Source organism: Dendrobates tinctorius, unplaced genomic scaffold, assembly GCF_039654945.1.
Source record: "Dendrobates tinctorius isolate UK_male_01 unplaced genomic scaffold, ASM3965494v1 ptg000032l, whole genome shotgun sequence".
Taxonomy (NCBI): Eukaryota; Metazoa; Chordata; class Amphibia; order Anura; family Dendrobatidae; genus Dendrobates; species Dendrobates tinctorius.
In genome coordinates this window covers 38293075-38316752 of record NW_027361700.1, presented here as the reverse complement: position 1 = coordinate 38316752, position 23678 = coordinate 38293075, and the positions used below count along the sequence as shown (strand labels likewise).

At 45.2% G+C, this 23678-nt stretch overlaps 1 protein-coding gene across 1 annotated transcript in view; it reads right to left on the bottom strand.

Annotated features, from left to right (window-relative positions):
* SGCA (sarcoglycan alpha) overlaps positions 1-23085 on the bottom strand; it is a 29262-nt gene extending 6177 nt beyond the window's left edge. Inside the window, exons 1-4 of the mRNA XM_073572789.1 lie at positions 22966-23085; positions 14205-14347; positions 14044-14116; positions 2738-2936 (exon numbers count right to left, since the gene is read on the bottom strand). Coding sequence (XP_073428890.1) covers positions 2738-2936; positions 14044-14116; positions 14205-14347; positions 22966-23008 — 458 coding nt within the window. The 5' untranslated portion in view covers positions 23009-23085. The remainder of the gene's footprint in view (positions 1-2737; positions 2937-14043; positions 14117-14204; positions 14348-22965) is intronic.
* Between the last annotated feature and the right edge of the window lie 593 nt (positions 23086-23678).

Below are 23678 nucleotides of genomic sequence, written 5' to 3'. Positions count from 1 at the left end.
TAATGGAATTCAATGGAAAATTTCCAGTAGGGCCCCGCAACTACCAAGGATCTTTAATAGTACTAGTCTTCTCATATGGGAGAAAGGGACTTCCTGCTCCCACTATAGCGACACCCCTGTATGCCAGCTTTCCACAAAGAACTCCAGCAAATTCTACCAAAATCCTTGACAGGCTGCAGTTTACGTCAAACCCACTAGGTGGCCCCATACTGACACAGATAGTATAAACATCTGCTCACAGTATGGAGAAATCATGTTTTGTGCTTTTTTTTATTTTAAAGCTGCCACTGATCTCACAATATGTAGAGTCAACAGGGAAGGTAAAGAAATACATACATACCATAGAGGTCCAAAAGGTGTCTGTGAAATGAACTCTCATTGTAGTTACACGCAGCTGCCACTAGGGGGAAGTCACTACATACAGATGTATACAGCTCCCATTGAGCTCGGTGCTTACTGTATAAATGCATACACATTTAGCTCCCCCTAGAGGTGCCTGGATGCACCTGGGAATCAAATCATTTACTAACTGAGAATGGTAAAGCTGGGTGATAACTACAATCTGCTATAACAGCTCCCATGTGTCATCGTCCATGTCTCCCAGACCTTGCTAAGCAGAGATATAAAAACAGGGAATATATCATTACATTACTAGGCAGGAATGCTATTCAGGGGATTAGGAAAGCTGGGTGCTTTGGTATTGATGGCATTGGTATTAGTTGTCACACAGCTTTCCCAGAAACAGACGACCAACAGAGCTTCACTGAGTGGCTTATATTTCCAATGACATGTTAACTAGAAAATTCTGAATGTGCTTTGAAGATGGCATTCCTGGCATTACCCTGCATGTCCTGTGAAGTAAGAGGAGCGCGGACGTATGCGGATGGCAGTGACATTAATGCAGCACAGGATTACTTTCTGAGAGCGCAGACTTTAATACCGCACAGATGCTGCTTCTGGGAGGATTAAAGGGACGTTGCTGGATGGTAAACAGGAAGGTCAGTCTAGACCTCTGGCTTTCAAGCTGCAGCAACACTACAAATCCCAGCATACTCTGACTCTGGAGAGACACGGGTTGCAGACCTCAGGCTTTAATACTGGAGCTACACAAGTGCTGTAAGACCATGCAATCTTGCAGTGTAATGCAGGAGAATAGGGTCTCATTACAAAGCAAAGCCGGAACAGATGGACATTTTTCGACTTTCTTGTCGCAGTCATAGTATCTTGCGGATTTTAGTGTGACCCCGTTCTCTTGCATTATGCTGCGATGCATACAACCATCTTTGACTTTGATCGCATCCAAAATAGCTGTGCCTCCTCAGCCTAAAACTCTAGATCATTTTTTGGTGTCTACAATACTCTAGGTGGCTCTACTGATATCATTTCTCTTATGGGGGTTATCCAGGAATTTTTTTTTTAATTATAGACATAAAAATTAACAGGGAGGTAGTTGCTAACTACCTGCCTGTTCCACCCAGCACTGTCCGCTCCTGCTGGCGATTCAGCTGATTCACATCAACAGAACAGCTCTTCCTCTTCCGGGATGCTCTGTCGATGGGGTGTGACAGCCTGGCGTCATGCTGATTGACAGCCAGATAGCCAGCGGGGAGCTTGTTGTCAATCAGCATGACATCACTATTCAAGCCCTATATCAGAGGAGAAGAGAAGCAGCTGCTCTGTCAGCGTGATGTCGGCAGAAGCCGCTGAATCGATAGCAGAAGAGGTGCTGTGTGCTGGCCGATAACGATGCCAGGTACAACAGACAGGTAGTTAGTAACTATCTGCCAATTAGTCCTTAGGTCAACAGTAAAAAAAAGTTAAATAGTCCCAGATAGTCCCGTTAAAGGGGCATTTCATTATAATACAATGTAAATATTATCATTTGAATCTTCCTCATAATCGCACCTAAGCTTTCACGCCCCCTTAACTTCCATGTGAGTTACGAACAATAGAGATCACTGGTCCTTTCTCTGTACTTAGCGCTATCCATGTGACCTTCTAAAGTGTATATTTATTGGTTAATAGTAGTGTAAGGGCATGTAAAGCCATATGGGCACTAATAGCCAAGTGATCCCCCCCTCTAGTCCCACATTAACACATACATTCACCAGATGGCTTTATAATTAAAGATCCAAACTAAAATGGAGTACTATAATAATTTTAGCGCACCACAAAACAATGAACTTTAATCCGCATAAATGGAGTAAATGCAATAATACATGGCCCCCTAGATTGTCAAAGAACTGAAGGTTAGAGACCCCAATGCAAAATCTGTAACAGGCCCTCCACCTATCCATAGTTGTCACCTGTCCCAAACTTCTCAGGACTACTGGACTACTGGGACGAAGCAGTGCAGGGTTTATGTAAAGTCTACCCGAAAGTGGTCATTCTCTGGGCAGACTGAGGGCATCTACCAGCAGGAGTGTTCCCATAAACAGTTGACTCAGGACGGACAGGAGACCCATTGTTTGGGTTGGGTATTTGGATCTGAGCATGGCCTGTGTACATGGACCAATGAAAACATAACAAATGGGTCTACAACTTGATGCAGCACTATGTGCCAGAGTTTGGTGCATTAGTAACATGCCCCAATGTGTTTTGAGCTATTACACAAATTACTGATAACTCTAATCCACAACTCCTCAGATCTCAGCCTCCTGGACTCAGTAATATCTCATTGTCAGAAGCCATTTGTGTTGGTCTGTGAGAATCGTTGCTTGCACATCTGTATAAATACCCTTCTTTTAGTCCGGGCAGTGGTAGCGGCACTCTACCCCCTTTGTCCAGAGCCGACGTGACGTTTATGACAGAAAGTCGCTGGGTGTTCCAAAGATCCTGCAGAGGGACCTGGAAGTTGTGGCGGGCTTCTGGTGGGAGCATCTCTTCCACATCCACATTGCTAATCAAAAATTCAGCCTCATACGAAGGTGGAACATCTTAAATAGGACAATTAAGGAAAGCATTAATACCAGGGAGATAACAAACAAGAAGAATGGGGCAATAACAGACAGAATGTGTAACACCGAGTGGTAGAGATCAACAACATAGTAGAAGTTGGGCCTATCACATCAGCATAGGGGCATCAGGTTCTAGTGTGGTAACGGCCCGGATTGGGAGGTGGTCCACTGCTTACTGCGACCAGACGACACAGACCCCAGACGGAGGCAGATTTTGGTTGCAACAGGTCCGAGTTTATTGGCCGTCCTCCTGATGACCGTAGCCATACACCGCAGCTCCTTTATAGCTCTCCGTATTCAGGCCCGGGTACCTTCACCTTCCTTCAGTCGTAATAACGTTCCTTGCGGATCTTTCGCTGGGGCTGCCCTAGGCTTATCTACCGCCAGCGCTTCACCAGTCCGAGGTCGTCGTTCAATCGTTTGTCCTGCGGTTCATTGTGTCAGGGCCACCCCCCTGACTGTCTCTTCCTATCAGTCCCCTGATCGAGATCTCCACCGCCCCCATGACTAAACGGTTTCTAAAGCCCTAAGCTGCTGTCAAGTCCTGAACTACGCTCACCCTGCTGTTATGATTGAGTCACCGTAGGAGGCAAAAATAGAAATGCTAGCTAAGTCCAGAAAACCAGAGAAGTTGGAAGCTATCGGATTGCAGACCCCTGAACCTATCAACACAACTAGCAGTAGCCGTGGGGAGCTCCTACGATGCCCTAGGCCCCTCGATCACAGCCGGAGGACTACATAGCCTAAAGACAGAAAGGGAAATCTAAACTGCCCCAGAGCAGACCCCAAAGCAAAAGGCAGCCCCCCACATATAATGACGGTGAAGCAAGAAGAAAGAACAAAACACAGACAGAAAGATAGACTGAGCAAAGATGGGGCCCAAGCTAGCTTAGATAGGAAAGGACAGGAAGGCTGCTGTCTGCAATCCGTAAAAAACCCTATGAAAATAAGAGCCAACAAACTGACAGTAAAAAAGGCCCTGAAGACGCTAGGCTTCAAAAAAGGCTATGTCAGTACTCAGGAATATTCTGAAGACAGAGCAACAGGCAAAAGGAGATTCAGCTCACCCCAGCAGGGAATGGCAGAATCCAGAAAAGCAAGGAAAACAAAACACTAATGCAAAAAAGGCAAAGCAGAAATCTTAGCTTTAGATGAGCAGGAATCAGACTGGTTTCCTAGAAGTCCACAGAGAAATCACCCGCAGGCCAGAAGGGCGTCGGCAGCCTTATATCCAGTCAGTAACTCCACTCAGCCAGTCATCATCATCAGGCTCAGGTGTTTGATAATCAGGCTCACTACCTTTCTTCACCAGAAGAGGGAGTTCCTCGGGCCTCAGTAGTGAAGGGGAAAATGAACTCACAACAGTACCTCCCCCTTGAGAAGGGGTCACCGAACCCTCATCCATGCCACCAGGGCGATCCGGGTGAGCCCGATGAAAGGCACGCACCAATCTTTTGGCATGAATATCAGAGGCAGAGACCCAGGAATTATCCTCCTAACCATAACCCTTCCACTTAACCAAATGCTGGAGTCTCCGTCTAGCCAGACGGGAATCCAGTACTTTCTCTACCTCATATTCCATGTTACCTTCAACCAATACAGGGTCTGGAGGTGCCACCCCCGGAACAACAGGTTCAACAAACCTCTTCAACAAAGATTTATGGAACACATTATGGATTTTAAATGTGACAGGAAGAGCCAAACGAAAAGAGACCGGATTAATAATCTCCAAAATCTTGTAAGGTCCAATAAATCTAGGCTTAAACTTAGGAGAAGCCACCTTCATAGCAATATTTTTTGATGATAACCACACCATATCACCAACCTTAAACTGGGGACCAATGGTCCTATGTCGGTTGGAAAACCGCTGGGCCTTTTCCTGGGAGAGAGATAACTTATCCACCACTTGGTCCCAGATCTGGTGCATTCTCTCCACCACAGTGTCAACACCTGGGCAGGCAGAGGGCTCCACCTGCCCTGAAGAAAATCGAGGATGAAACCCAAAGTTACAAAAAAAAGGTGACATCAAAGTGGCAGAACTAGCTCTATTATTTAAAGCAAATTTGGCCAAGGGCAAAAATGAAACCCAATCATCCTGATCAGCAGAAATAAAACATCTCAAATATGACTCCAAGGTCTGGTTTGTTCTCTCTGTCTGCCCATTGGTCTTAGGGTGAAAAGCAGAGGAGAAGGACAACTGAATTCTCAGCTTGGAACAGAAAGTTCTCCAAAATCTAGACACAAACTGAACTCCTCTGTCAGATACAATGTTCTCAGGAATCCCGTGCAAGCGAACCACCTGTTGCAAAAACAGGGGCACCAACTCAGAGGAAGACGGCAACTTAGGGAGTGGTACAAGATGAACCATCTTAGAGAACCTATCACAAATCACCCAAATAACAGTCATCCTTTGAGAGACAGGCATATCAGAGATGAAATCCATTGAAATATGGGTCCATGGCCTCTTGGGGACAGGCAAAGGCATCAACAACCCACTAGACCGAGAACACGATTTAGACCGGGAGCACGTCCCACAGGACTGCACAAAATTCCTGACATCACGAGACAAGGAGGGCCACCAAAAAGACCGACTCACCAGATCTCTAGTACCAAAAATACCTGGATGACCAGCCAAAGCAGAGCAATGAACTTCAGACATCACTCTCTTCTTCCACTGGTCAGGAACATACAACTTTCCACTGGGACAACACTCAGGTTTGTCCTCCTGGAACTCTTCCAGAGCACGTCTCAAATCAGGCGAGATGGCAGAAAGAACTACCCCTTCGCCTAAGATGGTAGCAGGCTTGGTCACCACAGGAGAATCAGCAAAGAAGCTCCTAGAGAGGGCATCTGCCTTGACATTCTTAGTTCCAGGAAGAAAAGAAACCACAAAATCAAAACGTGTAAAAAACAAGGCCCACCTAGCCTGTCTAGGGTTCAAGCGCTTAGCCGACTCTAGGTAAATCAAATTCTTGTGGTCAGTGAGGACCACGACTTGATGCTTAGCTCCCTCCAACCAATGTCTCCACTCCTCAAATGCCCATTTCATGGCCAACAGTTCCCGATTCCCCACATCATAGTTACGTTCAGATGGAGAGAACTTTCGGGAGAAGAAAGCACAGGGATTCATTTTAGATGTTACAGGATCCTTTTGGGACAAAACAGCTCCTGCACCAATCTCAGAAGCATCCACCTCTACCTGGAACGGAAGTGAGACATCAGGTTGCCGCAAAACCGGGGCGGAGGTGAATCTTCGCTTCAGCTCCTGAAAGGAAGAAACAGCCTCCGGAGACCAATTTAACACATCAGCACCCTTCTTAGTCAAATCAGTCAATGGCTTGGCAATACTAGAAAATTTTGCTATAAATTTCCGATAAAAATTAGCAAAACCCAAAAACTTCTGGAGGGCCTTCAAAGAAGTGGGCTGAACCCAATCGTAAATGGCCTGTACCTTGGCCGGGTCCATTTCAATAGTTGACGGGGACAAAATAAATCCCAAAAAAGAAATCCTCTGTACTCCAAAAAGGCATTTAGATCCTTTGACATACAGGGAATTCTCCCTCAAGATCCGGAACACAGTCCGAATATGTTCCACATGAGAATCCCAATCCTTGGAGAAGATCAAAATATCATCCAGATAGATAATCAAAAATTTATCGACAAAATCTCGGAAAATATCGTTCATGAAGCACTGGAAGACAGAAGGGGCATTAGTGAGCCCAAAAGGCATCACCAGGTACTCAAAATGTCCCTCCGGAGTATTAAACGCCGTCTTCCATTCATCCCCATGCTTATTGCGAATAAGATTATACGCCCCCCTGAGGTCAAGCTTGGTAAACCAGCAAGCACCTTTAACTCTGGAGAATAGATCAGAAATCAGGGGTAACGGATACTGATATTTAACAGTAATTTTGTTGAGGGCACGATAATCAATACAAGGTCTTAATGATCCATCCTTTTTGGCTACAAAAAAAAAAACGGCACCTAAGGGTGATGAGGATGGTCTAATATGACCCTTCTCCAACGCCTCCTTAATATAGGATCGCATAGCCTCGTGCTCGGGTACAGATAAATTGAAGAGCCGACCCTTGGGAAATTTACACCCCGGGCTCAGTTCAATTGCACAGTCATAACTCCTATGAGGAGGCAGAGACGCAGACTCATTCTCACTAAATACATCATAAAAGTCCGCCAAATAATCAGGAACATCATGCGACTGAGGAGAGGTGGAAAACACCGGAGCCTCACTAAAGGCACACCGACAACCCCAACTCACCACAGACACAGATTTCCAATCTAAAACTGGATTATGAATTTGTAACCAGGGAAACCCCAGAACAATAGTATCATGCAGATTATGCAACACCAAAAATCTGCAATTTTCTTGATGGTCTGGGGCGACCCGCATTACCACCTGGGTCCAAAACTGAGGTTTATTTTTAGCCAAAGGAGTAGCATCAATTCCCCTCAAAGGGATAGCCGTCTGCAGAGGTGTCATCGGAAATCCACAACGTTTAGCAAAATCCAAGTCCATTAGGTTTAGGGCTGCTCCCGAATCCACAAAAGCCTTGGCGGAAAATGTGGACAGGGAGCAGATCAGAGTAATAGCCAGAAGAAACTTAGGTTGAACACCACCAACAGAAAACGTGTGTGCAAAGCGTTTCTCTCGTTTAGGACAGACAGAAATAATATGCGAGGCATCTCCACAGAAAAAACACAACTTATTACGCCTTCTGAACTCCTGACGCTGCTCTCTGGACAAAACTCTATCACATTGCATAGGTTCAGACATTTGTTCAACAGGTGGCAACACCTCTCATGCAGCTTTGAGTTCGCGCAAACGCCGATCAACCTGAATGGCTAATGACATAGAATCGTCAAGACCAGAGGGAACTGGAAATCCCACCATAGTATCTTTTACGGCTTCTGACAACCCCTTCCGAAAGAGAGCAGCCAAGGCATTATCATTCCAGGTAGTAAGTACTGCCCACTTTCGGAATTTTTGACAGTACAATTCTGCAGAATCTCGACCCTGGTTCAATGCCAGCAGGGTCTTTTCAGCCTGATCAATGGCATTAGGTTCGTCTTACAACAACCCCAAGGCCTGAAAAAATGCATTCACATTAGTCAGAATAGGATCATCTGGTTTCAAAGAAAACGCCCAATCCTGGGGATCGCCACGCAACAAAGAGATTACAATTTTAACCTGCTGCGCGAAGCTCCCTGACGAGTTAGGCTTCAAGGCAAAAAATAATTTACAATTATTTTTGAAATTCAAAAATTTAGACCGATCCCCAAAAAATACATCAGGTGTAGGAATCTTTGGTTCAGCAGCATGTGAATGAGCAAGGTAGGCGGAAATTCCCCGCACTTCCGCAGCGAGCTGCTCCACATGATCAGACAATTGCTTTATCTCCATTGAGAGAAAAAAAAAATTCCCCCTACGGCCTCAGAGATATTGAGGAAAAAATAAACACCTTTTTTTTTTTTTTTTACAATTCTTTCCTGCTATTGAGTACCCTAGGATCTGCGGTATGGCGGGTGATTCTGTTATGATTGAGTCACCGTAGGAGGCAGACACAAAAATAGGAGCTACGTCCAGAAAACCAGAGAAGTTGGCAACTATCAGATTGCAGACCCCTGAACCTATCAACACAACTAGCAGTAGCCGTGGGGGGTTCCTACGGTGCCCTAGACCCCTCGATCACAGCCGGAGAGCTAAATAGCCTAAAGACAGAAAAGGAAATCTAAACTGCCCCAGAGCAGACCCCAAAGTAAAAGGCAGCCCCCAACATATAATGATGGTGAAACAAGATGAGAAAACACTCACACAGATAGAAAGATAGGCTGAGCAAACGATGGGGCCCAAGCTAACTAAACAGAACAGGAAAGGAAGGTTGCTGTCTGCAATCTGCCAAAAACCTATCAAAGACATAAGCCAACAAGCTGATATGGAAAAAGACCCTGAAGCAGCTAGGCTTCAAAAACTAAATCAGCACTCAGGTATTTTCAGAAGACAGAGCTAAAGGAATTCAGCTCACCCCAGCAGGGAATGGCAGAAATCCAGAAAAACAAAGCAAAACAAAGTCAAAGCACAAATGCAAAAAGCCGAGCAGAAAAACTTAGCTTTAGAAGAGCAGGAATTCAGACTGGTCTCCAAGGATCCCACAGAGAAATCACCCACAGGGCAGAAGGGCGTCGGCAGCCTTATATCCAGTCAGTAACTCCACTCAGCCAGTCATCATAATCAGGCTCAGGTGTTTGATAATCAGGCTCACTACCTTTCTTCACCAGAAGAGGGAGTTCCTCGGGCCTCAGTAGTGAAGGGGAAAATGAACTCACAACAGGCGTGTACCTCCCACTACTCTCCCCTTCTGTTATCCTCAACTGTCCGGAACGCCATGACCGAGGCCTTTCGCCTACCAGGTCATTGTTAGCACCCGCCTATCCTTTTGGGTGTCCATGGTGTCGGGGACCTGGCTGACGGACTACTGTCTGGTTCACTCTCTTCCGTCTTATTGTCCTTCAATTTTAAAAAGAGTCATGGTCAGCGTTTTTATCCTACCCTGTACCCGGGACCTGTTGCACATTCTTATACATATTACACATTAAATCAACTTTTGGTATACCGTATATATGGTTACCTTTGCTTTAATAACAATAAGGTTGACTCAACAGGAGTAACCCCTTTTCCTTTCTTTTTTTCTTTTTTTCTCCTTTTTTTTTACTTTAGCTCCTTCTTTAAACACAATATTCCAAACACAAAATGGAAGTACTCCCCCTTCCTTTAACATTAGCACTTCCTCCCCCGCATCCCCGTTATGTCAGGAGCAGTAATAAACAGCAAAACATGTCCCGTATCTTGGACGTTGAACTGTCCTCTGGCCTGCACAACGGTGCATCGAAATCCCGGTAGTCCGGGCCATCTCCTGATAGCCGGTGTCCTATAAGTAGCAAGGGGCTCCACAGCCATGGAGCTCCCGGGATGCTGGGAGTGTCTTTGGGGGTCTTTTTTTTTATGGGGGCTCATGGCTTTCGGGTTCGGCGACCACTGCTACTGCATAATAGCCGTGGGGACAGTACTCCTTATAGTAGGACACCAAGTCCCCCTCCCGCAAAGCCCGGCCGTGACGGATGGAAGTCACGTTAATGTATACCTTTTGGCCGGTTGCGAGGTCCCGAATGAACCCGTATCCCTTCTCCAGGTTGGTGTAAACGAGCCGCCCGGAGGACCGTGAAGCCGCCTTACCAGCCTCTCCTTTCTCGTGGAGCAGGCCCCAGATCTCCTGCTCTCTGGCCTTCTTCTTCTCTATGACCTCCGCAACCCATACGGAGGGTCCGGTGTAGGCCGCAGAGTCCGGTGGACGGGACGCGGCAGGGGTCGAGAGCGGGGCAGCGGTGACCACAAATTCCGGAGGCCCAGCAGCCGCTGGGGCCAGGCGACGGGCAGGGGCAGCTGCGTGTCCCGGTGGGTGGGCCGCAGAGCCCAACAAGTGGGCCGCAGCCGGCTCCGGGGGTGAAGCAGATGTGGCCGTGGGGCAGGCCGCAACCGGAGTCGCAGACGGAGCCGGAGCAGAAGCGGGTTCCGGCAAACAGGCCGCAGCCGAAGATGGAGCAGCGGTGGCCGTGGCTGCCGATGAATAGGCTGTGGGGGCTGGCGGCCTCCCCGGGGACCTGGAGTGGGGCCGGAGTGGCGGCAGGCTTCGGTGGGTAGGCCGCCGCCTCAAGGAGGAGTGTGGCAGGGACGGCCACGGGTGGGTTCCGCACTGGCGACACAGGACGTGGAGCCGCCTGGCGGGGTGGCTCGGGGACTCGGGCTGAGGCATCACTCGGCCCGGAGGAGGCGGCAAAGCCCTCCGCAGCTGGGCCCTTTGGAAAGCAGGAGGCCGCGCAGGAAGGCCACGTGGCGGGGGCCGGTTGCAGAGCCGCTGGCTGGGCCGGGGGACCTCCCACCTTCCCCGGCGCCGTGGCCTCCGGCAGGCCACCCCGCAGCTCGTCCCACAGCCTCCGATCTTCACTTCTCCTCCTATCAGTCCCCTGATCGAGCTCTCCACCGTTGCCAGTCCTCCGTACTGAGTCTTCTCCTCCTGAGCTTCTCCCGGGACTAGCCTAGCCTGGAACCCTGTCCTGTCCTATTTATCCCCTTCCTCGGGAATTTCCCTCCTGGGTTCCTATCGCCCCGCCCCCCCATGACTAAGCGGTTTCTAAAGCCCTAAGCTGCTGTCAAGTCCTGAACTACGCTCCCCTGCCATCTTGTGGTCAAATTTAGGTACTGCACTCCTTTTCCATCTTCCCCAGCTGTTTCCCTTCTGTCATTACAAACATCCATCTACAGTGCACAAACCGTCCCTTCTCCCTTCAGTCAAGTCCGTCCGTCAAGTCACCTTCCCCACACTAGCTCACATGATTAAAACTGCACTTCTCTCTTCTGATGTGGAAGAAATGAAGTCAAATAACTGCGAACACTAAACGACGGTTCGGCCATATGTGGGGTCTTTTTCAATCAAATAACATTAGAAGACACATCACTTATAACATGTTATACAGTGTTAAAAAGTGGAGACATAGAGTATCAGTTTGCCTACAGGGATCCTTAAAGGGGTTTCCAAGACTCAGACAATGATGACTTGTCACAATCAAATTGGTGAGGGTCAAAACCCCAGCACTCCAAGGATCAGCTGAACGGAAGCAGAGCTGTGGTGCCCAAAAACCATCACTGCACACGGTGTGCGGAGCTGAGGTCACCCAACTACATACATTGCTAACCACTCACTGATCTGAAGTTCATGACCTATCCTTAGTATACGTCTTCACTGAGTCCCGGACAAAGCCTTTCAGTATGATTTTGGACTTTATCTGTTCCCCTACACCAAACCTAAAAAATGTTTTTATGGAGCTATACTCTATATAAGCTTTGCTAAATTTTCACAGGGGTCCTGGAAGATTAAATTTAGGCTGCTGTATATAAAATCCTGGCACTGAAGGACTTTATTCCTCAGTTTCACTTTAATCTAAGCAGGTTGGGAAATTTCCTTCTTCTGAGTACTGACAGCTCAGCGCAGGGAAAATGTCAAAGACGTGGGTCTTTATTCGAATATCCCCTTATTTTAGGCAGATCACGGAGCCATTGACAACAGCGCCTGAGGGCTTGGTAAGGGTATGAGCATACGTCATCTTGTCATCTTATACACTGAAGCAAGGGCAGATATATTATTGATGCGGCGTGTGCAGCTGCACAAGGGCCCAAGAGGGAAGGGGCCCATTTTCACTTCCAAAACAGGTGAATTGTGCATTATGATGATCTATCGGATTGAAAAAGGCCCATATATTGTTCTTGTACAGGAGTCCTCTTCTGTTTGTGTTCGCCAGTACACTGAAGCTTCTTCTTTGTTGCCTCCTTAGACATTTTTGCTACATCTTTGCTGCCAGCATATTTTTTTGTTTGTTTTTTAATTTTATATATGAAATAGAGACAGCTTCCATGCAGAAGCCATCTGAAGGACAGTCAGGTCACTTCTTTAAAAAAAAAAAAAATCTAAAAAAGATGGCTTATATGCACAGCAAATCGATTTGACATTGCTTTGCATATCGTCATTCTTTTTTTATGTTTTTTGTAAGCCCTTTTTCAGGTAGGTTTCATGCAAAATCTGCCTAAAAAAAAGCCCACCATGTGCACATGTAGGTAACAGCAGGTTCGCAGGATGCAGTGAGGAGACACGAGACTGAGTGTTGTTTTGGAAAATAACATTTATGAACTGGAGCCGCTAGGGCTATACTGAGCAACCAAAAAGGGGTAACACTAATTGTCCTCGCAGGGACTTAACAACAATAACAACACTTTTCTTTAACGAGAATGTGACTGACCCAGCAAGGCCAGCTATTATGGGGCCACAAAACGGCCAACTACGGGTCCTTATTTCCTAAAGTCAACTTATCCTTCCTGACGTCCCTCGGTGTTGCTGGTGTGGCTGCTTTGGTGTCGCTGATGTGGCTGCTTTGATGTCGCTGATGTGGCTGCCTTGACGTCGCAGCCGCTGGGTCCAGCTGTTGAGGAACTGTCACGGTCTTCAGGTGTCCAGCACCCAGGAGAAGTTGGGGCACAACAGGCCCTAAGGGAGTCTTTCGTTGCGGTAACCCCCTGTAGCCACAGCAGGGTCCCGTTCGTTAGCGAGTCCACGGGGACTCCAGTCCCCCCAAGCAGGGTAGTGACTTAGTCTGAAAGAGTGGCGGTTGGTAGGCCACGCGCACGGACTGGGCCTGTGCAAAGAGTCTCTCCGTAGGCGAGGAGCAGGCCCCAACTGCCAACTGTAGCGGGGTAATGGCAGCCCTGGGCGGTGATGCACAAGCCGCAACCGTAGACTGTAGTGGGGCGGCAGCGGGCACACCGCCACTGCAGGCAGGATTGAAGCGGCGGCCGCGGGAGACAGCAGACAGGCCGCAACGGGCTGGAGCACAACGGTACCGGCTGTGGACGACCGTGGGCAGATCGTGTCCCCGACTTGACGGGGGGTGACAGTCTCTTGTCGGTAAGTTCGGTACCTACTCTCTGACGGGCACTGATAATCTCCTCTCTGCTGCCGTTCTCCCCTCTGGTCACCGTCGGCCGCTCTAGCTCTCTCACAGCTCCACAGCCTCTTGTTCAGTGTCTGGCGTGCCACCAACTGTCTCCCCTGCGAGCCCCCTGCTCCTTTTATACTCGCCCCTCCCTTTGCTGCCCAGTCACGCTCAGTCATCTGCTCTCCTCCTTTGTTCCCCGGGTACTCTTTCCCTAGGAACCCAGATGGCGGTCCCCCTGGTTCCGTCCCAGACAACCTATGGGGGTCCTCCTCCCTACACACATACCCTAAGACTTATTGAAACCATGCTCACTTACTGAAAACATGCTTTAAATATTTGACATGTAATACCACATTTCTCCTGTGGGGTCGCTGTTGGGAATATATTAAGGTTACTGGCATCTCTAACTGGCACACCTATCACAATCAGCTGATCACCAACAGGTCCTCATTTAAAAAAGTGACAAGATCTATAAGGGTTTTTCATAAAGCAGAATAGATCTCAGCTTCTTGCAGTATGAGCCACTTACCTGTTGCAGAAACAGTGTTAAAAATAATCTTTTCTCTAAAGATTTCGAAGGTGTCCCGGTTGTATACAGTTAACTGTAAGACAATCATTGAGAAAGATTTCAGGGGAATTAGTAAGTGTGCAGGTGACTACTGTGATGAGTCCACAGCGTAATTCCTGTACCTCTATGACATGCTTCCCAGGCTTGGTAGGGGTACCATATAAATATGCACTGTGCCTGGGAGAGCGCTGGGTATAGCGTAACCATCTTGGCAGGTCGGGGAACCCCATCAAATTAGCACGAAAGGAAATGGAGGAAGGTCGACCTGGTTGCAAAAAAGAAAGACATAAAGAGTATGTCACTAATGGAACCACATAGGGACATAACATGACGTCTTGCCTGTAATTCCTTCCACTTATCTATGAGGTACCATGGAGAGATCTCCAATGTATCAAAGCTTTACATTATAAGACCTCATAGTAACAAAGGCTTAGGGAGAAAGTTTCAGAATAGAGCTCTCCTAGCTTCACTATGAGCACATTGATCATTTGCTACTGTAGTATCACTATTCTCTTACAATAGCTAGACCTGCACTTTTCAATTTGTACAGCAGATGGCGCATGTCCGATCCTGATGCTCCTGTACATAAGCAGCAGTACAGCACTGAGGAAGATATAGGACATTCGGGGATTTTAGATGTTCAGACATTGACGAATTTCTGGTTAAACCCCCAACCTCAAATTCATCTTCCTGAATTATACAACTTTATTTTCATCATCTTTGTAAAATAATTAGGGATGAGCGAACATGCTTGGTGATACTCGGATATCACTCGAGTATCTGGGTGCTCGGATTTGAAGCTGGAATCCCCATCCCTCATATTTAGTGTCTGTTACACAGCCAATAGGCATGCTGGGATTGCCTGCCAGTCACTGTAGTGCCGTAGCCATCTTGGTAGTGGCATAACTGTGATTGACGGGCCACATTGCCTCATCAGAGGGTATAAAAGGGCTGGCTCCGCCACGCTTGGCTCACTGACGCCATTGCACAGCTAAGGGACAGTTCTGATTGGAGGGAGAGAGCAGTTATCCAGGCCTGCGTGTGCACAGTTTAACTAATCAGAGTCCTCTAATGTTGATACTGGTGCTGATATTGAACCATCACACTGACAGTCCTTCTAAGGGTTATTCCTGTGCTTTGCTGTTTGTATCAGATACATCCTGCATTTAGCCTAGGGACATTTTCAGGATCAGGGAGAGTGGCAGAATACAGCATCTAGGCTGGGCTTAGGGCTTTGCAGTCCATTGCTAATTGTTAAATATATAGCTGCTGCACGTGGCCACATTTTTGGGGGGCGGAGTGAAAAAACTGACTATATTGCCATCCATAGAGTATTACATAACAGTGATAAATAAAACTCCAAAAACATTCAAAAGTTTTCTGGATTCAATTAGTCATCCATAGAATATCACGCGCTTTGTTTTACATTTTGGTGGTGTCACATACCTGCTTTTCAGCACGTGACTTGGAATTGCACCTGCAAGGGTTAATCTATCTCCTCTCATTCAGTCCAGCATTCGACCTCTGTCCTATGCTGCAATGGGAGCATAAATCAAACCCCGACACAGCCCAAGCACCTTGCTCATACACGCTGCCACCACTCACCAAACACACGGGCGATGAGTCCCGGAAGTAATACTACTACTGTCTGGCAATCACCAGGATTACACACTCTAAGGCTATGGATTCTTTTAGCGCATACAAGGTTCCAACTTATTAAAGTTTTAAGCTTTAATAGAAAAGGTACAGTGCTTACAATAAAAGGATGTAAAAAGTATGGAAATGAAAAGTGACATAAAAATAGGCAAAACAGTAAAAGGGAGAAAACTTACAGAAATATCTAAACTTTGCAGTCTGGTATTCTGTTCCCTGAAGGAGGGAGGAATATGAAACGGATCACATCAGCTTGGCTGCCCTCATCTATGAACAACTTTTTGTGTAAGGCCTAATTTATAGATTTATCCTGGAGATCGGATTTCTAGACCAGCCTCTCATGTTAATATTCTAATTCCTGGTTTGTGACTGGACCATATCTACTTTACCAATGAATACGTTATTTTTTTTCTGAACACTCTTTGTGCAACCTTTCTTTCTCATAGTAAATATACAGTGTCAGGCTGCAATTTGGCATCTCCTTGTCCCGGTCCCGGCATTCTCTCGGTACTGAAGAATAAGCTGCAGGCGCAGATTGGGAGGGATCACTTGTTCCCAGCTGTTGTAAGGCCATTTGCAACGTAAAGTCAATAGGCTCCTCAGCATTGGCTATACTGGCACCTCCAGAAGGTATCTCCGGTGCAAGGGCTAGCATTGCTGGGTCTCTCCAAGGTGGACTCTCTCCTTGGCCAGGTGCTTCAGTATTTTGTTCTATGTTCTGCTCGACCAAGGTGTGTATCAGCAGTTCCTTGGTTTTGTCGGCTGTCTCTATTCCTCTCTGCTCACAGAGGTCGATCAGAGCCTCTTTGCTCTGCTCCTTGTACAGGGATGCCATATCAATGAACAGCCTTTTGCCAAATTAAAGATAGAAAAGAAAAATGGGGAAGTAAGTATGTCTAAGTAAGCACTGAGTTGAACCTTGTAGAAGTAGTGCACTCCTCGCAAGGACACCAATTCTTTAGTACAGGGAATAATTGCTTAAACTATGCACTAATAGAAATAAATTCTATCCCACTGCTGCCACCAATTTCTCACGTACCCGCTTCTCAGCACGTGACTTGGGGTTGCGCCTGCAAGAGTTAATCTATCTCCTCTCAGTCAGTCCAGCATTCAACCTCTGTCCTATGCTGCAATGGGAGCATAAATTACACCCCGACACAGCCCATGCACCCCGCTCATACAAGCTGCTATCACTCACCAAACATACGGGCGATGAGTCCCGGAAGTACTACTACTATCTGCCAATCACCAGGATCACACAATCTAAGGCTATGGATTCTTTTAGAGCATACAAGGTTCCAACTTATTAAAGTTTTAAGCTTTAATAAAAAAAGGTACAGTGCTTACAATAAAAGGATATAAAAAATATGAAAATAAAAAGTGACATACAAATAGGCAAAACAGTTATAAAAATAAAAGGGAGAAAACAAACAGAAATACCTAAACTTTGCAGTCTGGTATTCTGTTCCCTGAGAGAAGGAGGAATATGAAATGGATCACATCAGCTTGGCTGCCCTCATCTGTGAACAGCTTTCTTTGTGTAAGGCCTAATTTATAGATTTAACCTGGAGATCAGATTTCTAGATCAGCCTCTCAAGCTAATATTCGAATTCCTGGTTTGTGACTGGACCATGGCTACTTTTCCGATGAATACGTTATTTTTTTCTCTGAACACTCTTTGTGTAACTTTTCATTCTCATAGTAAATATACAGTGTCAGGCTGCAATTTGGCATCTCCCTTCACAGGCACCAGTAGGTGTGAAATGTCTCCAATTCTGTGTGATCTCAGGAAGGCACCGTGGGGTCTAAAACTGCCTTTTCTCAGGATAACATATGCTATCACTTTTGTGAGACCTGCCACCTAAGGACAGATACTAGTTAACTGCCAGCCATACATCGCCTACAAATACATATTGTCACTACAGGTGGTATATAACGCTCAAAAAAAGCATTCAAAATTATTTCTGGATTGAATTTGTCATCCATAGTGCTTTGTTATGTGTTTTTCTTTTACATTTTGGTCATATATAACATTCCAAAAAAGCATATTTTTTTTTTCTGGATTCAGTTAATCATGCATACAGTATTACAAACTTTACATTTCGGTGGTATATAACACGTCAAAAAAGTGTTGCAAAATTTTTTGGATTCAATTAGTTATCCATAGAGTATTACATGCTTTTGTGTTAAATTTTGGTGGTATATAATGCATAAAAAAAGAGTTCAAAAACTTTTTTGGATTCAATTAATCATCCATAGAGTAATACATGCTTTGTGTTAAATTTAGCTGGTATATAATACTCCCAAAAAAAGCGTTCAAAAATTCTTCTGGATTGAATTAGTAATCCATACAGTGCTTCTACCCCTAAGAGATCTGACTGTCCTTGGGGTTTCCCACCTCAAATCTGGGAGCAGTCAATGGTGTAGGTGACACAGGGGGCTGTCGCTCATTTCTACATGTTGAGAGCTCCAGTACTACCCAAAGCCAGGTCACTTACAACCCCTGGGAATGGCTCCAGGAAGCAGGTGGAGGCAGTCCCCCCATGAAAAGAAGTGGACACACCTTAAGAGGATCAATCTATTACCCTACTTATAATTTTATTCCTGGCTTTGCACAAAGCCTTTATGAGTGTAGAAGTGCAACAACTACCCTTTCTTAATTTTTTTAAGAGTCACTCAATTTGATGCCTTGAAGGGTGTATGGATGACTCTTCTTGTAATTTTTGGCAGCCTTTGCTCTATGCGCAGAGCCTTTATGGGTGTAGAAGTGCCACAACTACACTTTTTTAAAATTTAAATGAGGTAATACAGTTGGCACCCTGAAGGGTGTATGGAGGACACTGCTTGAATTTTTTTAGCAGGCTTTCCACTATTTGCAGAGATTTTATGAGTCTAAAAGTACCACAGCTCCATATTGTGCACAATATTTGAATGAGGCACTACAGTTGGTGTCTTTAAGGGTGTATGGATGACCCTGCTTATAATTTTTGGCAGGCTTTGCACTTAGTGGATAGTCTTCATGAGTCTAGGAGTACTACTACATGACAATTTGAACAGAATGTGTATGAGTTCCTCCTTTGTAATCATAATAATAGCAATAATAATAATTAAAATTTCTACAGAGCCAGCATATTCTGCAGCACTTTAAATCTTAGAGGGGAAATGTACAGACAATAAAAGACATTACAGAATAATAATAATAACGAATAATAATAATAACATAAATTAACAGATACCAAGATAAGTGAGGGCTCTGCTCGCAAGCTTACAATCTATGAGGAAATATGGGGGACATGAAAGGTGGATGGTAACAATTGCTTTCATTGTACGGTCCAGCTATCAATGTAATGAATAGGGTGTTCACGTAATGCTGCATGAATCGGTAACCAACCAGTATGTGTATGGACACAGAGGACTATGATATAAGGGTCCTGATTTTGAAGAAAAATTTTTATAGGCAAAGCAGGGATAGTTAGATAAATATGTTAAGGCGATAGCCTAGTATGTATGTCCCTAATTTTTGGCATTTCTTGCTTCCTTCATAAATTACACTGAAATTTCCAATTTTTTAACAAAAAATTATATTTTGGTTTACTTACATTATTTTTTTAATTCCTTTTTAAAATTTCCCTTATATACAAGTCATTATACACGAAAGGATGTTTCTTAACATTTTTTTTTCCTGTAAACTCCAATTTCTCATTGACTTTGAATGTTTTATTGTCAGTCCTTAAAGTGGGGTAAAAGTGTGCCACCATTGTTATCAGCAATAATCTGAGAGTCAGATACTTCAAGGGGTCTTCACCATGCTGTTATCCTTCTGTTCAGCACTTTTTCCATCCATTTTAACATTTTCACTCCTTGTAGGGTCTGCCAGAAACATGCTTGGATTTCCCATTGACTACCATTATACTTGTTACTCGAAACTAGCATTAAGCATCCGAGCATTTTAGTGCTCGCTCATCCCTAATAATAATCATTAGGCTATGTGCCCACGTAGCGTTTTAAAACGCTCACTAAAAACCGGACTCCTTCCCAGAAATCGCGCGTTTTTTTCCACACGATTTCACCGCGATTATGATCGCGATTTTGCCGCGATTTTCACGTGCGATATTCAAACATAGTGTTTGACAAGTGTGACCAGGTTTTTACTATTGAGGCCGCCTATGCGGCATCAATAGTAAAAGATAGAATGTTAAAGTGCTAAAAAAAAATAAAAAAATCGGGGTATTTTTACCTTCCGGCGTCCCGCGCTGCATTCCCGGGCCTCAGCGTTCCCAGTAATGCCTTGCGAGACCTGTGATGACGTTGGTCTCGCGTTACTATAGCGATCTCGCGAGACCGCTAGAGTCACACGAGACTACGTCATTACAGGACCTTGCCTCAAGGCATTACTGGGAACGCTTAGGCCGGGAATGTAGCGCGGGACGTCGGAAGGTAAATATACCCCGATTTTTAATTTTTTATTCTTTTTTTTACAGGGGTATGGTACCCAGGGCCTGGAGGACAGTCTCCTCTCCTCCACACCGTGGGTACCAACCGCACATGAGACGCTTAACTTCCCGCATGGTGGGCATAGCCACATGCGGGAAGTCAGCGATTCTCATGCATTCCTATGGGTGCGGAATCGTGGCAATTCTTTGCGATTCCGCACAAAAGAATGAGCATGCTGCGATTTTTTCCGCGATGCGATTCCGCCCCGGAAAAAAGTGCAGCATTAGCACAGCATGTGCGGAATGCCATAGGAATGCATGGGGGGCGTTCTGTACACGATTTTTAAGCGTTTTCGCAGCGTTTTCGCGCTGAAAATCGCGGCAAAAACGCTTAAAAATCGCTACGTGGGCACATAGCCTTACACTGAAATGCGCCTTTAAGGCTGTGTGCACACGATGCGTTTTTTTAAGCGTTTCCGCAGCGTTTGAGACGGCTCAGACGCTGCAGAAACGCTTAAAAGATGCATCAAATTAATTAGCATGCATTTGGCTTTTTGTGCCAATGCATGCGTTTTTAACCGCTCAGGAATCGCTTAGCGGCTAAAAACGCAGCATGCTCATTAATTTCCGCATTGCTGAGCGTTTTTAGCCATCCCCAATTATCCCAGAAATCGCGTGTCAAAAAACGCGTCAAAATCGCGTCAAAAATCGCGGAAAGAGACGCGCGATTTCTGGGAAGGGGATCCTTTTCCTGAGCATTTCAAAACGCTAGCGTGGGCACATAGCCTAAATCATACATTATCCTTTTAGCATACTTTTACTATTTATAAACAAATATGATTTCCAAAAATAAACTGTTACATTCTGTATTCTACTCCAGAGCTGCACTCAAAATTCTACAAGCTTCAGTTTTGATATTCTTGCTAGCCCAAAGTCTACACAGAGCTGCTCTGCTAATTTGGATTCTTAAGAATATCATTCATTGGGGCCATTTCTTAGCGATAGTAGCCAGTGTTAGGGTATGATGGTGAACTTTTCCACATTTTTTCACATTACATCTACAAACTTAAATGTATTTTGGGGGGATTTTATTCTCAGTACAGCTGATCTGTGAAGACCTCAGTAAAACTGCTCTGTGAAGGCCTCAGAGGTTTGTTTGAGAACATTTGGGAACAATTAGCATCATGAAAACCAAGAAACACACCAGACAGGTAAGGGATAACGTTGTGGAAAAGAGTAAAGCTGGGTTAGGTTATAAAAAAAATAGCCCAAGTTCCGAACAACCATCATCCAAAAATGGAAGGAGTATGGCACAACTGCAAACCTACCTGTCACCCTGAAGCTCTGCAGGTAAATGTAAATTCCACAAGATGGCAGCAGAGTAGAGGGAAGGCTGAAATACTGCACAGAGCAGACCAGCAGCACTGCAGCAAGGCTACCACCAGGTGGCATCAGAATAGTCAAAGAAGCTGGGTCGATACCAGAGAGTAGCGCAGTACCAAGGGAAATACCAAATGCAGAGTCAGAGGAACGTCAAAAAGGTCAGTACCGGTCAGAAGCAGAAATACCAGAAACAAAAGACAGGAGCAGGTCAGAGGAAAAGCAGAGTCGGTACCGGGGAATCCAAACACACAAGGACACACAGACAGGACAGTCAGGGCCAAGAAAAACCTGGTCCGGATCATGACACTACCAAGACATGGCTGTCCACCTAAAATAACATCCCAAGCAAGGAGAGAACTAATTAGAATAGCAGCCAAGAGGCCCATGGTCATTTTGGAGGAGCTGCAGAAATCCACAGCTCTATCCACAGGACAACTATTATTAGTCGCATACTTCACAAATCTGGGCTCTATGGAAAAGTGGCAAAAACAAACCATTTTTGAATGCAAGCCATAAGAAGTCTCATTTGTAGTTTGCAAAAAAACCATGTAGAAGACACAGCCAATATGTGGAAGAAGGTCCTATGGTCAAATGAGACCAGAGTAGAACTTCTTGGTCTAAATACAAAATGCAATGTGTGGCGGAAAACGAGCAGTGCACATCACACTGAAATCACAATCCCCACTATCAGACATGGTGGTGGCAGCATCATGCTGTGGGGAGGTTTTTCTTCAAGTGTTAGTACACTATGTTATCATTTGGGGCCCCACTTTTAACTCTGTGTAGAAACCGTAAAGGACACTTCAATTTCAGAGAGAGGGGCATGTTGCTCCCAATCCCAAGTGCTGCAGTACATGTTTAAGATAAATTTAGATGCTACCAGCTGAATGAAGTTACCGTTTAAGGCAGTCTGTAATCTGTAAACTGCCTTTAAAACTGGAGTCCACTAACATTATATAGGCTACTGTAAATTATGCCATTATGTCTATACAACAGAAACGGATTTGACTCACTTGCAGTTCCCCAGTGATTCTAATAAATAAGGAAGTTGCTCATAATGCAATTCCTCTACATGCTACACAATGCAAATCTTTATTTATTTTTGTTACAAAGAGTGTCACTCGTCAAAGGTCTTATTACAGGATATCCTGTTCCTGAGAACTTCTGTGATCAGCTCAAAGTGAACGATTACACAGTTCCCATTGGAGTCAATGGTCTATTCATTTAATGCACAGGTGTACTTGGCGTTCAAGAGCAAGAGATCCTATTTTTAGCTGCTTTCTGCCCTAAGAAAGGTTTCTTGGCTAGAAGGCTCCCCCCAATGATTTAAAAGTATATGGCATGTGTAACATGATTTTGTAACCAACAAAATTCCCTTTAATACCTTTAATACAGGTTTCAGATTGTGACTCACCAGATTTATTCAGGAAGTACTGCTGGTAATTCTGTGTGTCCATCTTGTGTACAAACAATGAGCCCACTGAGGGGTAGACATTCTGATCACAGAGACAACCCAAGAGACACAACCAGAGAGATGCTGGGAAGGGAGGGAAAGAGAGCAAAATCAAATCAGTGTGCATTATATTTTACTTGTCATAGCAGATTACTGTTGATCAAGTGCTCAAGATGGTGATGACCATTACTATTGTGCACATACAGTGGGGAAAATAAGTACTGTATATACTCGAGTATAAACTTTACCCGAGTATAAGCCGACCCCCCTAATTTTGCCACAAAAAACTGGGAAAGCCTATTGACTCGAGTATAAGCCTAGGGTGGAAAATGCAGCAGCTAATGGTAAATTTCAAAAATAAAATAGATACCAATAAAAGTGAAATTAATTGAGACATCAGTAGGCTAAATATTTTACAATATCCATATTGAATCAGGAGCCCCAAATAATGCTCCATACAGTTCATAATGGCCCCATAAGATGCTCCATACAACATACACCCCATATAATGCTGCACAAAGGTTAATAATGGCCCCATAAGATGCTCCATAGAATAATATGCCTCATATGCTGCTCCATAAAGGTTATGGCCCCATAAGATGCTCCATAGATTGTGCCCCATATGCTGCCCCATAAGATGTTCCATAGTTTATGCCCCATATGCTGCCCCATAA